The sequence below is a fragment of the Prionailurus bengalensis genome, chromosome D1 (assembly GCF_016509475.1).
Source record: "Prionailurus bengalensis isolate Pbe53 chromosome D1, Fcat_Pben_1.1_paternal_pri, whole genome shotgun sequence".
NCBI lineage: Eukaryota > Metazoa > Chordata > Mammalia > Carnivora > Felidae > Prionailurus > Prionailurus bengalensis.
In genome coordinates, this window is record NC_057346.1 from 55,354,706 (window position 1) to 55,377,901 (window position 23,196).

A 23,196-nucleotide genomic window follows, 5' to 3' on the forward strand; every position below is an offset into this window, starting at 1 on the left:
GATAAAACATTACCAGAAGTCTTATTCAAAACAGTATTGTTTTTAATACTTTCACCTATAGAGAGGTAATTAATGAAATATAGCCTAGATTATAGCAGATTAGATAAAAATACATAGTTCTACTATCGTCTAGAAAAATGATTGCGGCACAGGCAAATCAAATGGAGAAAGTGAATAAGCAGATCTGAGATCACCTGAAAATGGTTAGTTCCTTGTATAGACTCAGTACAACCTATGTTTATTAAATAATTGCTAGTAGAACAGACATTTGCACCAAAATGAAACCAGGAACCTTTACATTAGCTTGAACAGTTTATCTGTTGGTCACATTAATGACTCAGAAATATTACAAGTATGAAAATGCTGGACAGTAAACAATGCCTGATCAGTACATTCAACAGAAATTGGCAATACCTATTAAAATAGACTCACTTGTTAATTGCTATTAAATAATTTAGCTCTAAAAAGAAAAGGCAAAAAGAAACAAGGACTAATTGTGGAAAGGGCTTCGAACTTTTTCTTTTAGAAAGAAAAAAAAAAAAAAAGAAGTACCCATGACTATGCACCTAGCGTTGTTGGATTTTACAGTATGGAATGGAATTTCCTTCATAAAGAAAACAAAATCACGTAATTTTTTCCCCAAAGGTTTAGGCACTTTGCAGCAGGCTGTTGACAATCTAGTAAAACTGATAGGAAGAAATGGTGTTAGAGTGTCAATATTTAAACACAAATGCTATTACTACATTCAACAAAGAAGTGAGAGAGGTCTTAAGTGCAGAACATATTTTCCTGCTGACAAATACACCAGTCATCTTGCAGAGAAGTGTGGAGAGAAGTACTGTACTTCCATTATGGAGTTCGTTTGCTGAAGGCCTAGAGAAGAGGGCAAAATCCCAGAACCAGATCGTGAATGTTCGAGGCATTGCAGGCCACACACCTCTCTGTTGCTTATTCTTTTTCTTTTTGTATGTTTAAATAACACCGTTAAAATGTAAAAATCATTCTTACCTTGCAGGCCATACAACGGCAGACTGGATGGGTCTGTGGGCTATAGTTTGCCAATCCCTGGTCTAGAGCAAAATGGTCTCATAAAACATTTTGTTTTAGGTGCAGATGATCTCAGGATGACTATCTGCAGTGAACCATATTTATGTGCTTAAAGATTTGTCTAATAAATGTGCTCTGCTGCAACCTTAGTTACTTGGGCCAACTCAATGCAAAAGCGATGTTCTGCAGATCTGGCTTTGCCAGAAGTCTCAAATAAAGCTTCTTTTATGATAATTTTGTGAATATTCAAATTACCAGTGACGAACTCTAGTTCAAGTATCAACGTTGCACTCTAAAGCAATGAAGCAGGTCTTGTTGAGAAGGGGTGAAAAGGAACCGTGAGCAAAGTGTGACCTGTGGTTGGTGCTAGAATACCAACAGCTGCTGGCTGGGCTAAATAGAGGGGGGCGATTTTAGGCCACCTGCAGACCGGTGGTTGAATTTTTTGAGTTTTTAGGGTTTTGTAGTAGGAAATATTCTCGTGATCATTGTCTGCCAATCAAAACAAGCAGTCATTTGCTGGATTTAATGATAAATGAAGGCCTTGTGAAATAACATCCACATTTAATGTGAGTGAATTCATTAATGTGAAATAATTCAATTCACTATTTAAAGTGAGTTAAAAACGGGGTCGGGATTGCAAATGGCCAAGCGGTGCGTCTGCAACGGCAGAAATCCTGTAGCTAATAATACTGCTTCATTTCCTCAGTGATCGGTCTTCTTAGCAGCTCTGATCGCCTGTCAGGGAAAGAATTGTTGCTTGATGAGACTGGCTATCCCTCACAGTTTCCACTTTCCCCTCAAGGGTGTCAAGGGTTTAGTATCTAACGTCAAAGTTTGTGCTCCCAAGCCAGAGTTGTGTCTTCAGTTTGAATTCAAGCGAAGCAGTTGTCTGCTTCTGAGTGTAGGTCAGTTCCAAATAAAATACTAAAACGTTAATTGCAAAACATAAGTTTATCTACCTTTGACTTATTTTTACGGAAAGACCAAAGATGTTTGGGACCTGTTAATAAACATGTTCTTTCACCACATTACGAAACTGTACCAGAGACTGTCACCTGGGTGGCTCAGTTGGTTGAGCACCCGACTCTTGATTTCGGCTCAGGTCACGATCTCACAGTTCATGGGCTCGAGCCCCATGTCAGGCTCCGTGCTGACAGTGCAGAGCCTGCTTGGGATTCTCTCTTTCCCTCTCTCTGCCCCTTTCTTGTTCTCACTCTCAAAATAAATAAAATAAAAACTTAAAAAAAATAAATTGTATTATAAAGAAGCAGCTACCTCTGGAAGTTGAAGTGGTACATTCATAAATATGCTAATTTACAGAATGCTGACATGTGGTAGTTCACAACTGTCAACTTCCTCATTTTCACTGGAAATTAAGGTTATTAGGGGCTAAGAATGCTAATCAATATATGTAAGTGAGAGTACTAGAAACAATAAAGAAGGGACGCATCTCGAAAGGCCTGAAAGGTATGAAAGATGTGTTTTGTTAAGAAAAAAAGGAAAGCAATTTTATCCTACAGTAGTTGCACAGAGGTTGTAAAAAGGCTGTTCCAGAATGAGGAAAGAAGAGGAAAGGACAAAATCCCGCATGGGCATAGAAAGCTGTAAAGGGTCTACAGAAGGGGGCAGGAGTGGAGGAGAGAAAAAAAAAAAGCGGGGAATATCTTATTCATGTGGGTAAACTGGCTGATTGAATGCATTTATTTTTAATTTTTTTTTTTGAAGAAATGAGCCCAATAGTATATGGATGCAAAACTAGACGTTGAAATTCCTTCCTAAAAGGATAAAGTTTCTTGGATTGTTGGAAATTTGTCAACGTCCTAGCTGTCCATGTCCTGGTAGAAAGCGATTAGTCACACCTCCAGTTATCTAAAGTGAATGTTACAGGGACGACTACATTTCCTTGTCAACTACATTATAAAGAACTCTTTATCAAATCTTTAACCATGGCCATTTAAAGCCTTTTGTCACTCAAAGATATTGTTTTACAAAAAAAGACTGTCTCACGGACCCATGGTAAAGACTACAATAGGTACTTGGGGGTACAGGCTTCTGATGTCATTGTTTAGGTAATTTTAAGATCATATCCCTGGACAAATGGTTTCTAGAACAAACAGAAAAGCTTGTGGATTCATAAAACTGCTAATCCCAAATCAAGAAACACCTGAAGTTATCACGTGAGACTGAGTACACTGATAAAGAATGATTATGATTTCTTCTGTGACCTTTGCTTAGAATATTGCTGGTTCTTTAATGTTTTTCATTTTTTTTTTTTTTTTGGTTTCAGAAACCCTTTCTGTTAAATGATCTATATACCACACAGCAGTTCAGTAGATTACGTCTTTGTAAACAAAAACAAACATTTACCTTTTCTCCCTGCCTCATCCGTCCAGAGTCTGGAAACTCTTACTGAATGTTATTTTCATGGCAGTATTTGGATGTTCAGTAAGAATTTGTTCTCTTTATAACAAGAGACAATTTGAAACACTGGTTATATTAGGCTTTGACTGGAATGTCATATTTGAGAATGGTGTGCACAGAATCAGAGATGACCAGTTTTAGGAAACTAAGGTGGACTTTAAGGAGCCAGAGCTTATAACGCCTTCCTGGACAACCTGCCTGGCTTACAGGATTCCCAGCCTTCCAGGTGAGTAAGGAAGGATACTTCCTGGCAGGCCCAGAAATTTAGGATATTTTGGGGATCCTGAGAAGGAATTCACCCAAATCTGTAGTGAAGTCTGATGGTGAGTTCTCCCAGCCTTGAGGCTTTTATTTTTTTAATGTTTATTTTATTTTTGAGAGACAGAGCATGAGCAGGGGAGGGGCAGAGAGAGAGGGGGACACAACCCGAAGCAGGCTCCAGGCTGAGCTGTTAGCATCAAGCCTGACGCAGGCTCGAACCCACGAACTGTGAGACAACCTGAACTGAAGACTGTGAGATAACCTGAGCCACCCAGGCACCCCTAGCTTTGAGGCGTTTAAAAGTCCAATCTGAGATCCCTAATAAAAGTTCCAGCCAAACAAACTTAAAAAGGACTATGACGTCAATTACTATTCTTGCTACACTTACAACCAGGTCAAATTTGGTAAGACTAGACTTGCTACAAACAAAAACAGTCTTACCTCGATTATCTTTGATGAAAATGGGGGTAATTTTAGGTTTCAATGGAAAACTATAACCCACCATTGTGGATTATCAGATTCTAGTCCTGTTCATTCTCTTTGAGCTATTTTCACCTCTTTGTAAGCTGGATCATGCCACCTTGTGTATTTTGTCAGTAAATAACTTTTCCAATTTTCTTCCACCCTCCTGATTCGGCACCGATAGGCGCCCATTTCCTTAAGCCCTGCAAGCTGAAGGGAACTTCAAAGGATTTATCACAACGGTTTGGGCCACTCAGGAAGTTCACCAGAACACGGTCGTCTGAGCTCCAGGAAATACCCATGACTGTGAGACTGCCATTACCATTCTGACTCTGCCTTTTAAAGACACTTCAAGACCAGTGTTTAGAAATCCTTTTGACTGCCTGTCCTCTGCACTCAAACTGAGTTTATAATCTGCTCCAACTACTAATTTTTGTTTTTCCTTTTCTTTCTCCATGAATCTATGCCTTCTTTCCCTTTGCAGATCTCCTACCTCCCAACTTCCAACCTGAATCTTCTCTCCACAGCCACCATCTCCGCTTCTGGTCCTTGAAACATCTTGGGAAGTCTTAGGGGAAATAAAGGAAGTCTTAGATGTGGGGAGGGGGCACGTACCACTGTGGCATAACAGTTATTTTGTGCTAACGGCATTTGAGAATCAACAGATATAGGAAGAGGCTTTTTTCCCTGAACTCCCTTTTTATCTGCCTAAAAGCAGAACCTCCCCCAAAGAACTCAGCTGTTGTAGTTTTGACTCTGGCATCACAAATGAGCAGACATTGTCACAAAACTATCCAATCTCCCATCTATTCTCCTAAGGGCCCGTTTATCCATTCTGAACATCATTTGTTTTCCCTTCAGTGCCCTCTCTTTCCCTCCCCTCCCCTTGTTAAGATGGTATATAAGCCCCAAATCCTGCCTCCGGCCCCACCTTTCTCTGAATGCTCTGTGTCATGCGAATAAAAATCTACATTTTCTCTTGCTCGTCTCTCATTTGTCAGTTTAATTCCCAGGCCCTCAACTACTGAATCTAAGAGGGTAAAGGAGAGATTTTTCCTCCCCAACAGGAGACATTGTTAAGTCCAGCAGCATGCTCACAGGAACCCCAGCAAAACTGGCAATTTCTCATCTAGCAACTACAATTAGACCTTTAAAAGTTTCCTTATTCTTGAAGTGCAAGAGTTTAAAAAATAGCATTGAAGTTTTCCATTCAGATGGGCCATGACTATTTTTTTTTTCATTTTATAGCCCTCGCTACAAAGGCGTTTAACTACTTTTAGCCAAATTTTAGTCATTATTTTCAAATGTTTACAGCACAGTGAGTAAGCTGTAATTTTAGACACTGAAAAACAAGACAAACTAATGCAATCAAACTAATTACATTATGGCACCGATAAGAGGCAAAATGTAAAACAGAGGTAGATCTGCAAATTGCCATACAGTCTGCAAGTTCCAATTATAACTGACTCTCTTTGAAACATCAGTTTTATATAAATATTTATCCAGTAGCACATCATAAACCACAGGGTTATAATAATTTCTTTTGCCATGTAAACGTGCAACTGAGAGTTAAAACTATTAAAACTTTGCAACACATGATTCTTTTTTCTTTTCAAGAGCAAAGTAATATGGAACCCATACGACTCATAAGAAAACCTTAAAACTAAATTATTACACTTTAAGGGGCACTGGCTAAATTCTGAAGGAGTAGGCATTAAAACAGAACTTAGTTTTGGGGTGCCTGGTTGGCTCAGTCAGTAGAGCATGTGACTCTTGATCTTGGGTTGTATGTTTGAGCCTCATGTTGGGTGTAGAGATTATTAAAAATCAAATCTTAAATAGAATATAGTTTTTGGGTTTTTTTTTTTTTTTTGGCATGTAAAGATTTTCATGCAAAGTTTTTGGTCTCTTGATTTTGACTCTGACCTCTTTATCTTTAGTATTGATGGGGGAGCATGAGGCAAGCTGAGGGCAAAATACAGGCTGGCACACCACCCCCCTCCCCCCACCAGGTGGAATGTGTGATAGTCCTCGGATACTCCTGGCTACCCAAGAACAAAGGAAAGGGGTTTAAATGCTTGCCATGGTAACGTGGGAAACTAAGGCAAATGAAAAATTAAATTCCCTTACTGCCTAGAGCCCACTGACAAGTCCTTGAGACCAGCAGAGTGACCTCCCTCTAGCTCAGCTGCTTCAAGGATGACACTTCGCTGGGGGCAAAAGAGAACCTTGGGTTGACATTATCCCAACCTCGAGGATCCTATAAGTCAACTTCCTTTGTCTCAACTCTCCCAAGGTATACACTGGAGATCATACTCCAAGTTTATGGGCCCTCGATATACATCTAAAGGGTCTCATGACTGAGGGTTTATTAAGTGGTAATAAGTGGCATTTCCCTAGCAACAGCTAGCCCCTCAAGATCCTGGAAACCTTGCTTCCAAAATTCCTTAGAGGCTTACTCTATCCCTGACCCCCTCCCAACCTGAGGGTATGTAATGAGTTACCTATTATGACCCCATGAAGCTCTTCCTGCCCATGGGTCCTGTCTCCTTGTTTTAATAAAATCACCTTTGCACCAAAGGCATCTTCAAGAATTCTTTCTTGTCAGCTCTGGACTACCCCACCATCACCCCAAAACTTCATCAGTATAAGTAAAACATTCTTAGTGTAAGGAAAGACTAGTTTAATGGTCCTGGAAACTGTGCATTTAGGGTAAACCATAATATTTTATCTGATTCTACTAAACCAAATACACTACTTGAGGTTCTCATTTGTAAATTAATCAAAAACAAATGTTTGTCATCAATTTATCCCCAATCATCAATTTATACAATATCGCAAAGATAAAAGAGATCACTTCAGGTGTTGGCAATGTTTTCATGAAAGCACCACGGTGGGGAGGGGTGGGTGGAGTGACCAACCAGATTAGGACAACCACCTTTCATTTAGTTTTTCCTTGAAAAAAAGTCAAATTGCTTTCAATTTTCTGGAGTGAAAATGGCAGGATATTAAGATACACAGGCCAGCTGCTGCTTTCATATCCTCATAAGATACTAGTATTTTCTAAAATGTAATTTGCTACAGGGCTCACAGAGGAGCACCTTTCACATCAGATATGTTTGCTCAGCAGGAAATCGGTTTTTGTATACTCTAGTTTAGGAAGTCTGCCAAGGAAGTAAAGGGAACCCAACCCTACAATGCCTACCTGGAATCCTAGAAGGGAAAAATAAAGCCATTCAAATAAAGTTGATTTAGCAATACCCTGAAGGTCAGCAGTATTTCCATAATACTCGCTATGGCACAGAAAAGAAGTCTTGAGTGTGCTAATACTTAGGCTGCTAGAAAGAGAGCCGTATGTGAGGCACAGGCGAACTTGGGAGAGTTAGAGCCTGGATTCAGTCTCTGCTTTCTGCTCAACACTTCTAAAATGCTTTCTGCTTCCATGCCAGCTGTTTTCACAGCAGAGAAAAGGGTCTCTGAACAAGTGGCCACAGCGTTACAAGTCACCCAGTGGTGCCCGTGCTTCTCCACGGAGGTGCTGGACAACTTCATTCAGCAAGTGACTACAGGGGGTGGTGGCTGAACTGTTCGTTCAGCAAACTGCTGGAAAGGGCTTGGGTATCAGTGGGGGCTCTCCACACCTTGTCTGTGATATGCACAGCCTCAGTCTCCCTGCGCCTGGCTGTGCTATCAAGAAGGCTGTGCCTTTGTTGCCAAACATAGGTTCTTTACACAGAAGTGTAGCTTGAGTGAAAAGTACAAAAGACAATGGTGTGAAACAAATGAACCTATTTGAAAAATGTAAGATGGCTGATAGCCTAGGTAGCTGCACATGAAATGTAGCCAGAAGTCAGAATCTTATGGCGAAAGAACAGTCTTACGGGCTGTGTATTAGAACTGTTTAGTTTTAGGTTTTCTTAAGGCACAACCAAAGTTCTTTAGATTTATTTTGGCAAGTGCTTTTCCTGCTGGAGGATCATAAAAGTAGGCAGAAGTTTATGCCTAATGGCGTGTTGGCATGCTTTGGTAAGGAAAATAGTTCTTGGACTAAAACTAAGGCCAGAAGGTGAAGAAGAACAACAAAATCTGTACTGGTTTTAAATTTGTACAAAGGCGACTTATTGGATACTGGGAAAATGACAGGAGTGTTTTTATACCTTTGCAGAAGAAAAAAATGATTTTCCTTTTGAAGCTGTAGCTTCAGGATTTAATCTGGGTCAATGTCACCACGCGGTAAAAACAATCTGGGTTTTATAATAAAGTCGCAAAAATGCCAACTGGTACAGAGCTACCAATACAGTGATACCTCAGGCAAAGGGGTCAAATAAGGTTTTACTCCAGATCGGTGTTATGTTTGTGAAATGTAATTCAATTTGTTATACATCTGAACCCAAATCAGAACTAGCTGCTTTGTGATGATATTTCACTGCCATTTTTTAGTATTTTAATTTTGGGGAGTTCGTTCAAGTAAGTGAGAGCCATTCTCAACTCTTGTATCTATTTCCTTCAACAAATGAAGGGGCAGGCATTCTAATAAGCTTTATGTAAATAGGATCCTGATCATTTTAGCTCTAGTTAACCTGATACATTTCCCTGGGCATAACCAAGGCCCCTCTGAAAACTGGAAAATATGGCATAGTTTATAAAGAGTGTAACAAACAACATTCACTGGTAACTTCAAACAAGTTCCGTCAAGAGGGTGGAATATTGGCAGGCCAGACCACCAATCATGTTTGCCTAGCCATAAAACCAGTGACAACTTAAAGATCTGCAAAGATCAAAGAAAACAGAGAAACCACCTTTAACTAACAGCCTGGAGGCACAACATCCCACAGGTGTCCTTGTGGTCTTTGCAAACTCTACAAGGTGACCCACTCAACTCCGATTGGCGGTGGCCACACACAGACACCCCAGAACCCACTGCAAATCTGGGGTATGGCAAGTAGGGAACCGAGTGGCCAGTTGGAGCTTGCTTATGACATGCTGACTAGCACAAGGGCAGACCGTGAGGAACTACCAGAATCCCACAGATAGCTCTTTTTCACCTTGGAAAACCATTCATGAGGTTACTACGACAAGAACACAAATCAAGGCTGACACGGCCAGCTCCACAGCTGGCCATCTGGGTATGGGGTTTTGCCAATACTTAGCTGACTGTTTGGATCATTTAATCAAATATTAAGCAAAGTATAATTTACATGCAACCCTTGTCAAAAAAGGGGAAAAGGTTAAATTTCCTATGATCAGCACGAACTGTTAACCTGTTAAGAAAAGCCTCATTTTTCCAGCATTCAACTATATATACACACATCATGTCTGTTTCTTTTTAAACATCTTAGGGTGAGGGTGAGGAGGAGAAGGGACAAATGAGATAAAGACGCGAACTCAATATCCAACAAGACTATTCCTTATTCTCTGTGTGACTGGCAGCATTAGTTAGAAAGTCACTCCTTTGCTGTGATGGTCATGATATATTTGAATGTGTAGATCTTTAAGGATTTCCTTATTCATTTGGCCAGGCCTATGGTAGATGCTTTGTTTTCCTGGAATAATTCATCAGTGCTTCCTGAGAGGCTCAAACAGGATCACTGGCCAGATTCCGAAGAGAAACTGTTTGGAAACAAGTTAGGACAAAATGAAAGAAAGTAACTGTTCCATGTTGCCCCTGAAAAAAGAACTTATGTGCTAATACTACAGTGCTTCAGTGTTTCATAGGTTTGCTACCAACTGTCCTGAGTAGCCTGAGTCCAGCATATTCTTTTCCGAGTTGCACCAGATCTCAGAAATGATTTTTATTTAACTTATTTAAATGGCTGAAGTTTCTACTTTGTCAGGCATGGAGCAGGGCACTGAAATCATCTCAGATCTTTAAAACACTCCCTAATGTAGCTATTAACAGCTCCATTTTATTGTTGAAAAAAACTAAGGCTTAGAGAGAACAGACGTGCCCAAGGTCATAAAGCAGTACGTGGAAGACCTAAGATTCAAGGGCATCTGGTTCCAAAGCCTGTACTCTCTCTACTACCTTTCCACCCACTCGCTTCTCCCATCTCTGTCCCATCCTCCCAATACCCTCCCCTGCCCCAACATGCATGCACGCATGCACACATACCCCTAGGAAGGGAGCATACCTTCACTTTTGGCCTGTATTTCAGGTAAAGAGTTCTTGTATACAAACTGAAAGAAAAGGGGAGGGGGAAAAGCTCTTCAGATTAATTTTTAATTCATGCAAACTGGCTTACTGACAAATTTAACCATAGTGCCTCTGTACATACAAAGAAAAAGCAACATTGGTAGATTCTTTTGTTCATTTAGCAACCATTTTTTCGAGCACCTACTCTATGCAGAACACTTGGCAAGATACTAAGGAAGACAGAGAAATGATCACTCTCAGACTGTGACCTCAAGATGTTTGTAGTTTAGCAGGGAGCATTCAGCTCATGCTTGATGATTCATATCATAATTGCCAGCTTCATCTCTGAAGATATATGGTAGCCAGGATTAAAGGAGAGTATTCTTAGAATATTTTGGAAGTGGTTATATCAGCTCTAAGAGGATTACAATACAGGTATGAAATAATCAGGAAGGTAACAGAAAGCCTTCCTCATAGTAGCCTTTAAAATAAGTAACATCTGGGGGTGCCTGGGTGGCTCAGTCAGTTAAGCATTGGACATCAGCTCAGGTCATGATCTTGCAGTCCGTGAGTTCGAGCCCCATGTTGGACTCTGTGCTGTCATTTCAGAGCCTGGAGCCTGCTTCGGATTCTGTGTCTCTCTCTGTCCCTCCCCAGCTCATGCTCTGTCTCTTGCAAAAATAAATAAACATTAAATTTTTTTTTTGAAATATCTAAAATAAGTAACAGCTGAAAATGAGATTGGATTTTTTTTTTTAATTTTAAATTTTTGTAGAGAGAGCATGAGTGGGGAGAGGGTCAAAGGAGGAGAGAGAGAATCTTAAGCAGGTTCCATGCTCAGTGTGGAGCCCAATGCGGAACTTAATCCCACAACCCTGGGATCATGACCTGAGCCGAAATCAATAGTGGTTGTGATCAACGGACTGAGCCACCCCGGTGCCCCAAGAAGTTTGGATATTTAAGCCTCAGTTATGGAAATTTTGATTCTATGGCTATGTCATTGAATGAAGCATGCAAATAATATTTCAGAGGGATGATTTGAGAATGTAATAATATAACACGTGTGCCCTTTAAGACTACTGTACACGTGTTTATTTCAAAGAGTTGACACAGTGAAGTAAAAATATCTGAGCTGAAATAGTTGCTCCATCACTTTATAACTGTAACAATGTTGAGCCACGTTATTTACTTGCTGTATACAGTCTTGGGGCACCTGGGTGGCTCAGCTGGTCAAGTGTCTGACTTCGGCTCAGGTAATGATCTCATGCCTCCGTGAGTTCGAGCCCCGCGTCGGCCTCTGTGCTGACAGCTCAGAGCCTGGAGCCTGCTTCGGATTCTGTGTCTTCCTCTCTCTCTCTCTCCCCTTCCTCTGCCTGTTCTCTCTCTCTCTCTCTCTCTCTCTCTCTCTCTCTCTCTCTCTCTCAAAAATAAATATCCAAACTTATTTTATTTTAGTTATTTAGGATGAAATATGTCTAAAACATATTCTATCTTCCCTGCCTCCTTAAAAAAAAAAATCAAAGTAGGGATGCCTGGGTGGCTCAGTTGGTTAAACATCCAACTCTTGATTTTGGCTCAGATCATGATCTCATGGTTTGTGAGTTCGAGCTCCGCATTGGGCTCTACACTGACAGCATGGAGCCTGCTTAAAATTCTTTCTCTCTCTGCCCCTGCCCTCCCCTGCTCTCTCTCTCTCTCAAAATAAATAAATAAACTTAAAAAAAAAGTCAACCCTGATGAATATGGATGCAAAAATTCTCAATAAGATACTAGCAAATCGAATTCAACAGCATATAAAGAGAATTATTCACCATGATCAAGTGGGATTCATTCCTGGGATGCAGGGCTGGTTCAACATTCGCAAATCAATCAACGTGATACATCACATTAATAAAAGAAAAGATAAGAACCATATGATCCTGTCAATCGATGCAGAAAATGCCTTTGACAAAATCCAGCACCCTTTCTTAATAAAAACCCTTGAGGGGCGCCTGGGTGGCGCAGTCGGTTAAGCGTCCGACTTCGGCCAGGTCACGATCTCGCGGTCTGTGAGTTCGAGCCCCGCGTCGGGCTCTGGGCTGATGGCTCGGAGCCTGGAACCTGTTTCCGATTCTGTGTCTCCCTCTCTCTCTGCCCCTCCCCCGTTCATGCTCTGTCTCTCTCTGTCCCAAAAATAAATAAACGTTGAAAAAAAAATTAAAAAAAAAAACCCTTGAGAAAGTCGGAATAGAAGGAACATACTTAAACATCATAAAAGCCATTTATGAAAAGCCCACAGCTAACATCATCCTCAATGGGGAAAAACTGAGAGCTTTTTCCCTGAGATCAGGAACACGACAGGGATGCCCACTCTCACCGCTGTTGTTTAACATAGTGTTGGAAGTTCTAGCATCAGCAATCAGACAACAAAAGGAAATCAAAGGCATCCAAATTGGCAAAGATGAAGTCAAGCTTTCGCTTTTTGCAGATGACATGATATTATACATGGAAAAGCCGATAGACTCCACCAAAAGTCTGCTAGAACTGATACATGAACTCAGCAAAGTTGCAGGATACAAAATCAATGTACAGAAATCAGTTGCATTCTTATACACTAACAATGAAGCAACAGAAAGACAAATAAAGAAACTGATCCCATTCACAATTGCACCAAGAAGCATAAAGTACCTAGGAATAAATCTAACCAAAGATGTAAAATATCTGTATGCTGAAAACTATAGAAAGCTTATGAAGGTAATTGAAGAAGATATAAAGAAATGGAAAGACATTCCCTGCTCATGGATTGGAAGAAAAAATATTGTCAAAATGTCAATACTACCCAAAGCTATCTACACATTCAATGCAATCCCAATCAAAATTGCACCAGCATTCTTCTCGAAACTAGAACAAGCAATCTTAAAATTCATATGGAACCACAAAAGGCCCCGAATAGCCAAAGGAATTTTGAAGAAGAAGACCAAAGCAGGAGGCATCACAATCCCAGACTTTAGCCTCTACTACAAAGCTGTAATCATCAAGACAGCATGGTATTGGCACAAAAACAGACACATAGACCAATGGAATAGAATAGAAACCCCAGAACTAGACCCACACACGTATGGCCAACTCATCTTTGACAAAGCAGGAAAGAACATCCAATGGAAAAAAGACAGTCTCTTTAACAAATGGTGCTGGGAGAACTGGACAGCAACATGCAGAAGGTTGAAACTCGACCACTTTCTTACACCATTCACAAAAATAAACTCAAAATGGATAAAGGACCTGAATGTGAGACAGGAAACCATCAAAACCCTAGAGGAGAAAGCAGAGAAAGACCTCTCTGACTTCAGCCGTAGCAATCTCTCACTCGATACATCCCCAAAGGCAAGGGAATTAAAAGCAAAAATGAATTACTGGGACCTTATGAAGATAAAAAGCTTCTGCACAGCAAAGGAAACAACCAACAAAACTAAAGGGCAACCAACGGAATGGGAAAAGATATTTGCAAATGACATATCGGACAAAGGGCTAGTATCCAAAATCTATAAAGAGCTCACCAAACTCCACACCCGAAAAACAAATAACCCAGTGAAGAAATGGGCAGAAAACATGAACAGACACTTCTCTAAAGAAGACATCCGGATGGCCAACAGGCACATGAAAAGACGCTCAACGTCGCTCCTCATCAGGGAAATACAAATCAAAACCACACTCAGATATCACCTCACGCCAGTCAGAGTGGCCAAAATGAACAAATCAGGAGACTATAGATGCTGGCGAGGATGTGGAGAAACGGGAACCCTCTTGCACTGTTGGTGGGAATGCAAATTGGTGCAGCCACTCTGGAAAACAGTGTGGAGATTCCTCAAAAAATTAAAAATAGGCCTACTCCATGACCCAGCAATAGCACTGCTAGGAATTTATCCAAGGGATACAGGAGTACTGATGCATAGGGGCACTTGTACCCCAATGTTTATAGCAGCACTCTCAACAATAGCCAAATTATGGAAAGAGCCTAAATGTCCATCAACTGATGAATGGATAAAGAAATTGTGGTTTATAGACACAATGGAGTACTACATGGCAATGAGAAAGAACGAAATATGGCCCTTTGTAGCAACGTGGATGGAACTGGAGAGTGTTACGCTAAGTGAAATAAGCCATACAGAGAAAGACAGATACCATATGTTTTCACTCTTATGTGGATCCTGAGAAACTTATCAGAAACCCATGGAGGAGGGGAAGGAAAAAAAAAAAAAAAGAGGTTAGAGTGGGAGAGAGCCAAAGCATAAGAGACTCTTAAAAACTGAGAACAAACTGAGGGTTGATGGGGGGTGGGAGTGAGGGGAGGGTGGGTGATGGGTATTGAGGAGGGCACCTGTTGGGATGAGCACTGGGTGTTGTATGGAAACCAATTTGACAATAAATTTCATATATTGAAAAAAAAAGTCAAAGTAAAACATTTTAACATTAATGTAAAACAAAACAAAAAAAAGTCAAAACCTGCCACCAAATACAGTCAAAATGCTTCCTTTTTTTCTGTATTTACTTTAACCTTTGTCCCCACACAAATTAACTTTTACACAGGGTTAATAATTACCTATATATGATTTTAGTTTGTTTCACTTAAAAATCCAAGTAATCCTAATATCTTTCTATGTTGCTATAGAATTTTCATATTTATAATTAAAAAAAAATTTTTTTAACGTTTATTTATTTTTGAGACAGAGAGAGACAGAGCATGAACGGGGGAGGGTCAGAGAGAGGGAGACACAGAATCTGAAACAGGCTCCAGGCTCTGAGCTGTCAGCACAGAGCCCGACGTGGGGCTCGAACTCACGGGCTGTGAGATCATGACCTGAGCCAAAGTCGGCTGCTTTACCGACTAAGCCACACAGGCGCCCCTCATATTTATAATTTTAAATAGCTGAATAAAAGATATACTATAATTTACTTTAAAATTCTACCTTATTGGATAGTGTGTTTTATTTTTCTTCTACTGTTATTGTTGCTTTGCTAATTAAGTAACACTGTGATAAACATATTTGGGTTTACACACACATTTTCATTTTTCTGGGTTATTTCTTTAGGATAAGTTCTAAGGAATAGAATACCTGGGATAAAAAATATAAAATAAGTATTTTATTTTCACAAACACATACAGTGTTGAATTCCTTTCCAAATGGGTTACATCAGTTTACACTGACAAGTAATACATGATCATGCCATTTCACTGCAACTAAAGAATACAGGAGGGAATTTCAAAATACTATAGAGCTCACTTAATAGATATAAAAAATATCTTCATTGTTGGGGTGCCCGGGTGGCTCAGTCGGTTAAGCGTCCGACTTCAGCTCAGGTCATGATCTCACGGGTCATGAGTTTGAGCCCTGCGCTGGGGTCTGTGCTGACAGCTCAGAGTCTGGAGCCTATTTTGGATTCTGTGTCTCCCTCTCTCTCTGCCCCTCCCCTGCTCATGTTCTGTCTGTCTCTTTCTCTCTCAAATATACAATAAACATTAAATATATATATATATATATATATATATATATATATACACACACACACATATATGCGTATATATGTATATATATATCATTGCTTTATTTTTAAATTATTATTTTTTCTTTTAAAAAACTTTTTAATGCTTATTTATTTTTGAGAGAGAGTGTGCACAAGGAGGGGGGAGGAGCAGAGAGAGAGGGAGACACAGAATCCAGTGCAGGCTCCAGGCTCTGAGCTGTCAGCACAGAGCCTGATGTGGGGCTCGAACTCACGATCTGTGAGATCATGACCTGAGCCGAAGTCGGATGCTTAACCGACAGAGCCACCTGGGCACCACTAAATGATTGTTTTAAAAAGGTAATACAATCATTTGGTGAAAAATCTGAACAGTACTAAAGAGTAAACCGGAAAAAGAGGGTCTGTCTCCTAGCTGTGACCTGCAGCCCAGAGATAACTGCTGGTACCTACTGGTTAACATACCCTTACAAAGACAGTAAGCATTTATAAGCAAATATGTATATTTAGTCCATATTTAGTCCATATATGTATTTTTATTCACAAAAATGGATAACCTACTGTTTTAGAAGGCATTTTTTTGATTATCACTTAGATGATCAGTTTTCTCTTGGCTTATTTATACTACAAATATCTCAAAACAAAACAAAACCATGATCTGGAGGCCTTCCTCTTTTTTAATTTTTTAAATTTAAAAATAGCTTCAAACTTCTAGGAAAGTTGCAAGATTGGTCTGAAAAATTCCTGTATCCCCTTCTCCCAGATGACCCAATTGCTATCATTTAACCACATTTGTTTTACACACACACACACACACACACACACACACACACAAATGCACCTATGATCAAGTGTATAAACATATCCTATAGAGTCACTGTATGACATGATGCCCATCACCTAAATATTCTAATGTGTACACCATAAAACAAGGACGGTCTCCTAAATTACAATACAACCCTTCCAGTCAGGAAATTAACATTAATACAAGGCTAACATCCAACTCAAGAATTCATTCCGAGTTTGCTGATTGTCCCAATAATTTCTTTCTTCCTTTCTGATCCAGGTTGCTATACACAAACATGAATTGCATTTAGTTTTCATGTCTTAAAAATCTTTTTTTTTTTTTTTAATTTTTTTTTTCAACGTTTATTTATTTTTGGGACAGAGAGAGACAGAGCATGAACGGGCGAGGGGCAGAGAGAGAGGGAGACACAGAAACGGAAACAGGCTCCAGGCTCTGAGCCATCAGCCCAGAGCCTGACGCGGGGCTCGAACTCACGGACCGCGAGATCGTGACCTGGCTGAAGTCGGACGCTTAACCGACTATGCCACCCAGGCGCCCCTTAAAAATCTTTTTATAGCTAGAACAGTTCTTCAGTCTTTCTTTGCCTCACAAACTTGACAGTCTTACAAAGTATAAGACTTTCATTCTGTAGAAGGACCTGCATCATAGGCCCAGCAATATTTCCTCATACCCAGACCCAAGCCAGGCTTTTTTGGCAGGAACACTACAGAAATGACCTGAGCTCATTTCGGTGCCTTGTATCAGGAGACATACTCTAATGACTTGCTCCATCATGGGTGATGTTAACTTAAATGCATGGTCAAGGTGGCTGCTGCCAATTTTCTTCACTGTAAAGTAACCATTTTCCCCTTTGTATTAGTATTTCATGGGGAGATATTCTAAATTACACAAATATGTGTTCCTCATCCTACTCCCACTTGTCAGCCAGAGCATCCATTGATAACTTATACCTATCAACTATCCCTAAGATAGTTGCCAAATGGTGATCGTTCGTGTCCGTTGTTCCTTCTACATTTGTTAGTTAGCATTTTTTTGTAAAGAAGAGCTTTCCCTTCTCGTTCATTCATATTCGTATGTACTCACAGATTCTCATTTTATTCGGTGGGTGTAACTTGAAACTCTTGCTATTTAATTTTAACATTCAAACTATCTCAGGTTTAACAGGCCAAAGCTTGCTTGCCTTTCAGCCTTCACAGGGTTCACAGAGCTAGGCAATGCATGTATGTGTAAACATATGTATACATATATATTTATAATCTATACAACACCTACACATCCAACTTGTTCCATATCTGTGTGAACATGTGTGTGTCACATACTCCTGAGTTCATACTAATACTTTTAATTCCAATCTAACCCCCTCAAGGTTCTTTCTAGCTTTCCCTCTTTCAGTATTTGTAAATCCCTTCTGAGAGAGTGGAGAAATCAGGCTTTTGTTATCCTCAATATATTTACTTAATGCTTAATTAATTGATTTACTTGTTCAGTGTAACCCATTTCCTAACTCCAGCCGCCTCCTCCACCCACCCCACCACATCACTTCCCCTCATCACTCTGCTTCCTTGCCCCACACAGCTGCCACTTCCCCGTCACCACCATGTTTTCTTGGAAGCTCAGCAGGCTGCTACCACCGACCCCTTTTTCCTCATTCCTCGTAGAGAAGGAGAAAGTGAAAGGGAGGTGGAAAGGGGAAAGTATAAAAGGAAAAAACAATATGATAAGTATGCTTTCACCTCCTCTTCAGTATTTATTATAGACATTTACTACTGTACTATATTACACTGCAGTAATGTCCTTGGGTAGTCCCAAGGGCAGTGTTAAGGTGCTAAGTTTTAATTCTCAGGCTCATTCTACAGTTATTCTTGTTTCTCTTTTTCTAGCACCTATCGATTTACCATACATTTCCTCTCCCTTCCATTTTAAATTGGATATTTTTAATGTGCTACGAGCTGAGAATCCAAATAAGCAATGTAGTAACAAGTGGCAAAATGTAAAATAAATATACTTACAGCCAAAGTTTAAGAGCTCTTCCATGATTAATAACCTTGAGCTCTTCACAGCATTAATTCAATGATTCTTATTTAGCTGTCCAGAAGTTCCTTTTCTATAATTCACAGGTAGTTACGTTAAAAAAACATTTTTTTAATGTTTGTTTTTGAGAGAGAGAGAGAGAGAGAGAGAGAGCAAGCACGTGCATGTGTGTGTGAGCGGGGGAGGGGCAGAGAGAGGGAGACATAGAATTGAAAGCAGGCTCCAGGCTCTGAGCTGCCAGCACAGAGCCCGACACGGGGGTTGAACTCACAGACCACGAGACCATGACCTGAGCAGAAGTCAGATGCTTAACTGACTAAGCCACCTAGGTGGCTACTACTAGTAGATATATTTTAGATAATTCAGGATACCTAAATAAGTTGATCTCCAGAGAGGTGAGATGCAAATGTTATTTTGCAGGTTTTCTACAAATTTTCACATTGATTCAAAGGAAGATTTTCTTCCCCTTTCTAGAATTATTTCAGCTATCTCAACTCTTAATAAGAATTTGAAATTAAACATAGTCTGACCCCCAGTAAAGAGACCAATAGATACACACTCATTCATTCAGTTATTTAACAATATATACTGAGTGCTTGCTATCTGAAAGGTATTGTTCTAAGCATTTGAGAGGGTAGCAGTGAGTAAGATAAAGTCTCCGCTCTCAAGGAACTTAACGTGTAGCTGGGGGAGGCAAACAAGTAAATATATATAACTGCTTATAAATGCTTTGAAGAACAATGAGGCCTGGTAAGGGGAGACAGAGTGATATGGAGGTATTATTTGAATAGGGTGATCAGAGAGAATTCTAACTTCATTTCTGTTATAAATGATTGACCTCCAACAATCATTTGATAGAGGAGCAGGGGAAGAGAAATGGCAACCAACTTATTTCAGGGAAGGAGACAAATTAAGCTGGGGACTTCTGATACTCATACTTTCCCAGGCTCCTACTCAGGGGATCTGGCTGCTTTTTCCCCTCTAAGTTTGTTCTCTATAAACAAAGATATGTTGATCGACATGAAATGGAAATGTTTATATCCTACTTGCTCTAAAATGTAGATCATATGTCAAGGTGAGTTAGTACAACTATCTCACTTTTAAGGGTAAGAAAACTTGGAGCACCTGGGTGGCTCAGTTGGTTAAGTGTCTGACTCTTCATTTTGGCTCAGGTCATGACCTCACGGTTCATGAGATCCGGCCCTGCGTCAGGCTCTGTGTTGACAGTGTGGAGCCTGCTTGGGAGTCTCTTGACCCCACTCTCTGCTCCTTCCCCGCTTGCCCATGTGCCATGCTCTATCTCCCTCAAAATATGTAAATAAACATGAAAAAAAAATTTTAATTTAAGGATGAGAAAACTAAGCTTGAGAGAGGAAGGGACTTGCCTAAGGTCATCCAGTGGCAGAGGCAAAGCTGGAACATAAGTTCCTGATTTTGTCTTTTTATATCTACACCATTCTTTTTGAAGAGTAAGAGAATTAAATACTTCAACACTATGCTAAAACAGTCTCTATTTCCTACCTGAAAAGGATGTGAAGATAAGAACCAAGGCCAGTTAAAATATGCCACCATGCATGAAACTGTGTGGCAACACCTATGATAGGTGGCATCTTCTTTCGAAAGTTCCTGTGAAAAGAGGAGGGAAGAAATCACCATGTTATTATCTTTTTTTTTTTAATAGTTAGCAACTAACGCTGACAACCTATGAACATTTTGAAATGTGACTCTCAAACATGGCAATTATTTAATTTCCTTAAGTCTGCTGTAGTCTGCCATATTGTTTTCCAAAGTGTGTTTTGAGGAACAGCATTCCTAGCAGAAGTTCCATGAAGAAATGATGCTGTGTTCAAAAAAAATGCGGGAAATGGTACATAGTTTATTGCCCTCTTGGAAACTGCAGTATATATTAACAGAATAAAGGCTTTGAGAAGTCCTATCATAACTGTAAGAGTTTATTTTCATTTTTTTTCAGGTAATGAACTAATGCACAGAACCCTTTCGTAATGTAGTATCTTACTAACATTTTATGAAACTAGTGTTTCCTGGAACACAATTTGGGAAACATTAGTCTACTTAGCTATTCAGTCAAGAAACCAGACACATGCTTTTCCTTGGCCTACATACAACCGTCATCTTAGATGAGCACTGTACAGTCTATGAAGTGCTTTTGTAAATATTATTTCACTACTTAGGTGAGACATTGAGGTAGCTATTATTAGCTTTGCTCTACAGATGAGGAACTAAAATTCAGAGACCAAGTTGCCTAAATCACTCAGCCAAGTGGCACAGCTGAGTCTCAGATTCTAGATCTTTTGATTAAGTGTGTACCATATTAACATTCTCATTATTAGAAGGGAGAAAATCAGTGTTAAACACCAAACTATTTTTCTAGATAGCCCATAAATTTTTGAGACAATTACCGTCTCTAAGAACTTACTTTATTTCTTGGTGGCTTTCACCCAGAAGATGATGACTAATCTCAGCAGTGTAAATGCTCTAATAGGGCTTCTGATGTATATTACTGATTCAGAACTACTCACTCAGACCTTAGTTTTCTAAGCTAGGTATATTACTTGTTTATTTATATACATTTAAAATCTAAATTTACTTATTTAACTTTTTATTATTTTTATTATTTTATGGAAAATTTCAAACATGTGCAACAATAGGCAAAATAATAATGTACCCATTGTCCAGCTTCAATAATTGTAACTAACAGCCAATCATCTAAACTCTCATCAGCTTCTCTCCTTCTATATTTTGAAGCAAATCCCAGATATTGTATTTTAACTCTAAATATTTTAGTGTCTCTAAAAGATTAAAAGCTCTTTAAAACTTAACCATAATACTATTTTCACATATAAAATATTAACAACAATCTCTTAATATCACCAAATATTCAATTACTGATCAAACTTCCAATTGTCTTGTAAGTTTAGAATTTTTTTTTTTTTTTTTTTTTACAGTTTGCTTAAATCAAGATTCAAAACAAGTCAACCATTGTATTTGGTTGATGCCGTAAATCTCTTAGGTCTCTTTTTTTTTTTTAATTTTTTTTTTTTAATGTTTATTTATTTTTGAGACAGAGAGAGACAGAGCATGAGCGGGGGGAGGGTCAGAGAGAGAGGGAGACACAGAATCTGAAGCAGGCTCCAGTCTCTGAGCTGTCAGCACAGAGCCCGACGTGGGGCTCGAACTCACAGACTGTGAGATCATGACCTGAGCCGAAGTCGGCCGCCTAACTGACTGAGCCACCCAGGCGCCCCTCTTAGGTCTCTTTTAATCTATATGTCTCTCCTCCCTTTTTTTACCCCCTCTGCAACTGATGCTGCAGAAACCAGGTATTCATCCTATAGATTTCTCACAGTCTGAATTTTGCTAATTGCCTCTCCCTGGTGCTATTCAATACATGTGTTTATGCAAAACTTTAGGGCACAGAATTTTGAATTGGAAGGACCCGCTAGTTTAAACCTATTTAACATGTTCACTTTATGGAAACTGAGGCCCAGAAATATAGTATCTTAATGACAGATTAGGGTCCAGAGACCCAAAATTCAAACTTTAGTCAATACAAATAGCTGACAAGATGGTAAAAGGAATGCTTGCCTTAGAAAAGAACATTAAGTATATTAAGGTACAAAATTATACACATATATATCCCATGCTTCTTACAAATCATTCTTATTTCTTTAACACTTTCAACACAGATTAGGCAGATTTCAAAGGCCTAATTAACATCTGATTAACTCTATAGCTCTGTGATGTGCACACAAAAAAATCCCTACAGATGTTATGAAATAGTCTTGGGTCCAAATTTTTAGGTTAATTAAAAAAGTGTTCTCAGAATTTAACTTTATTGTGCTGTACATACTTTTTAAATTCAACAATGGCAAAAATTCACTTAGTGGCACTAAAAATTCTATATGCCTATGAAATTCTCTGCTTATAGACTGTTTCTAAAAATATTTCTCAAAGATTGAAAAAGATGCACATCTTACCTCAGTGAATCACAAAATATGTTATCTATGTTCCATAACAGAAATCCCAATAAAAATATGCCCAAGGATGTATAACCTAGTCCTCTGAGCCATGGATAAACCCTGTGGGGAAAAAAAGAGAAAGCAAAATGAAATGTTGTCAACTCCTGTCATCAGAGCTTGAAGCCATCACTTTCATGAGAAGGAAAGGTTTTTTGTTTTGGGGGGGGCGGTTTCTAATGTTTATTTTTGATAGTGAGAGAGCACAAGCGGGGGAGGGGCAGAGAGAGAGGGAGACGGAAGATCAGAAGCAGGCTCTGCACTGACAACAGCGAGCCCTATGCGGGGCTTGAACCCACGAACCATGAGATCATGACCTGAACCGAAGCTGGACACTCAACCAACTGAGCCACCTAGGTACCCCGAGAAGGAAAGGTTTTTGTTAGTATTAAAAGCAAACCTATCTATTAAATTCTCTAGTACATTTGCAGACTAGATTTAGCTATTAAAAAAATGAGAAAGAATGTGTCATTTGATTGCTATGTACTTCAAGA

At 39.5% G+C, this 23,196-nt stretch overlaps 1 protein-coding gene across 1 annotated transcript in view; it reads right to left on the reverse strand.

Annotated features, from left to right (window-relative positions):
* Positions 1 to 19: 19 nt before the first annotated feature.
* ACER3 (alkaline ceramidase 3) overlaps positions 20 to 23,196 on the reverse strand; it is a 177,611-nt gene continuing 154,434 nt past the window's right edge. The window contains exons 8-11 of the mRNA XM_043580156.1: positions 22,664 to 22,765; positions 20,187 to 20,291; positions 10,326 to 10,371; positions 20 to 9,804 (exon numbers count right to left, since the gene is read on the reverse strand). Coding sequence (XP_043436091.1) covers positions 9,751 to 9,804; positions 10,326 to 10,371; positions 20,187 to 20,291; positions 22,664 to 22,765 — 307 coding nt within the window. The 3' untranslated portion in view covers positions 20 to 9,750. The remainder of the gene's footprint in view (positions 9,805 to 10,325; positions 10,372 to 20,186; positions 20,292 to 22,663; positions 22,766 to 23,196) is intronic.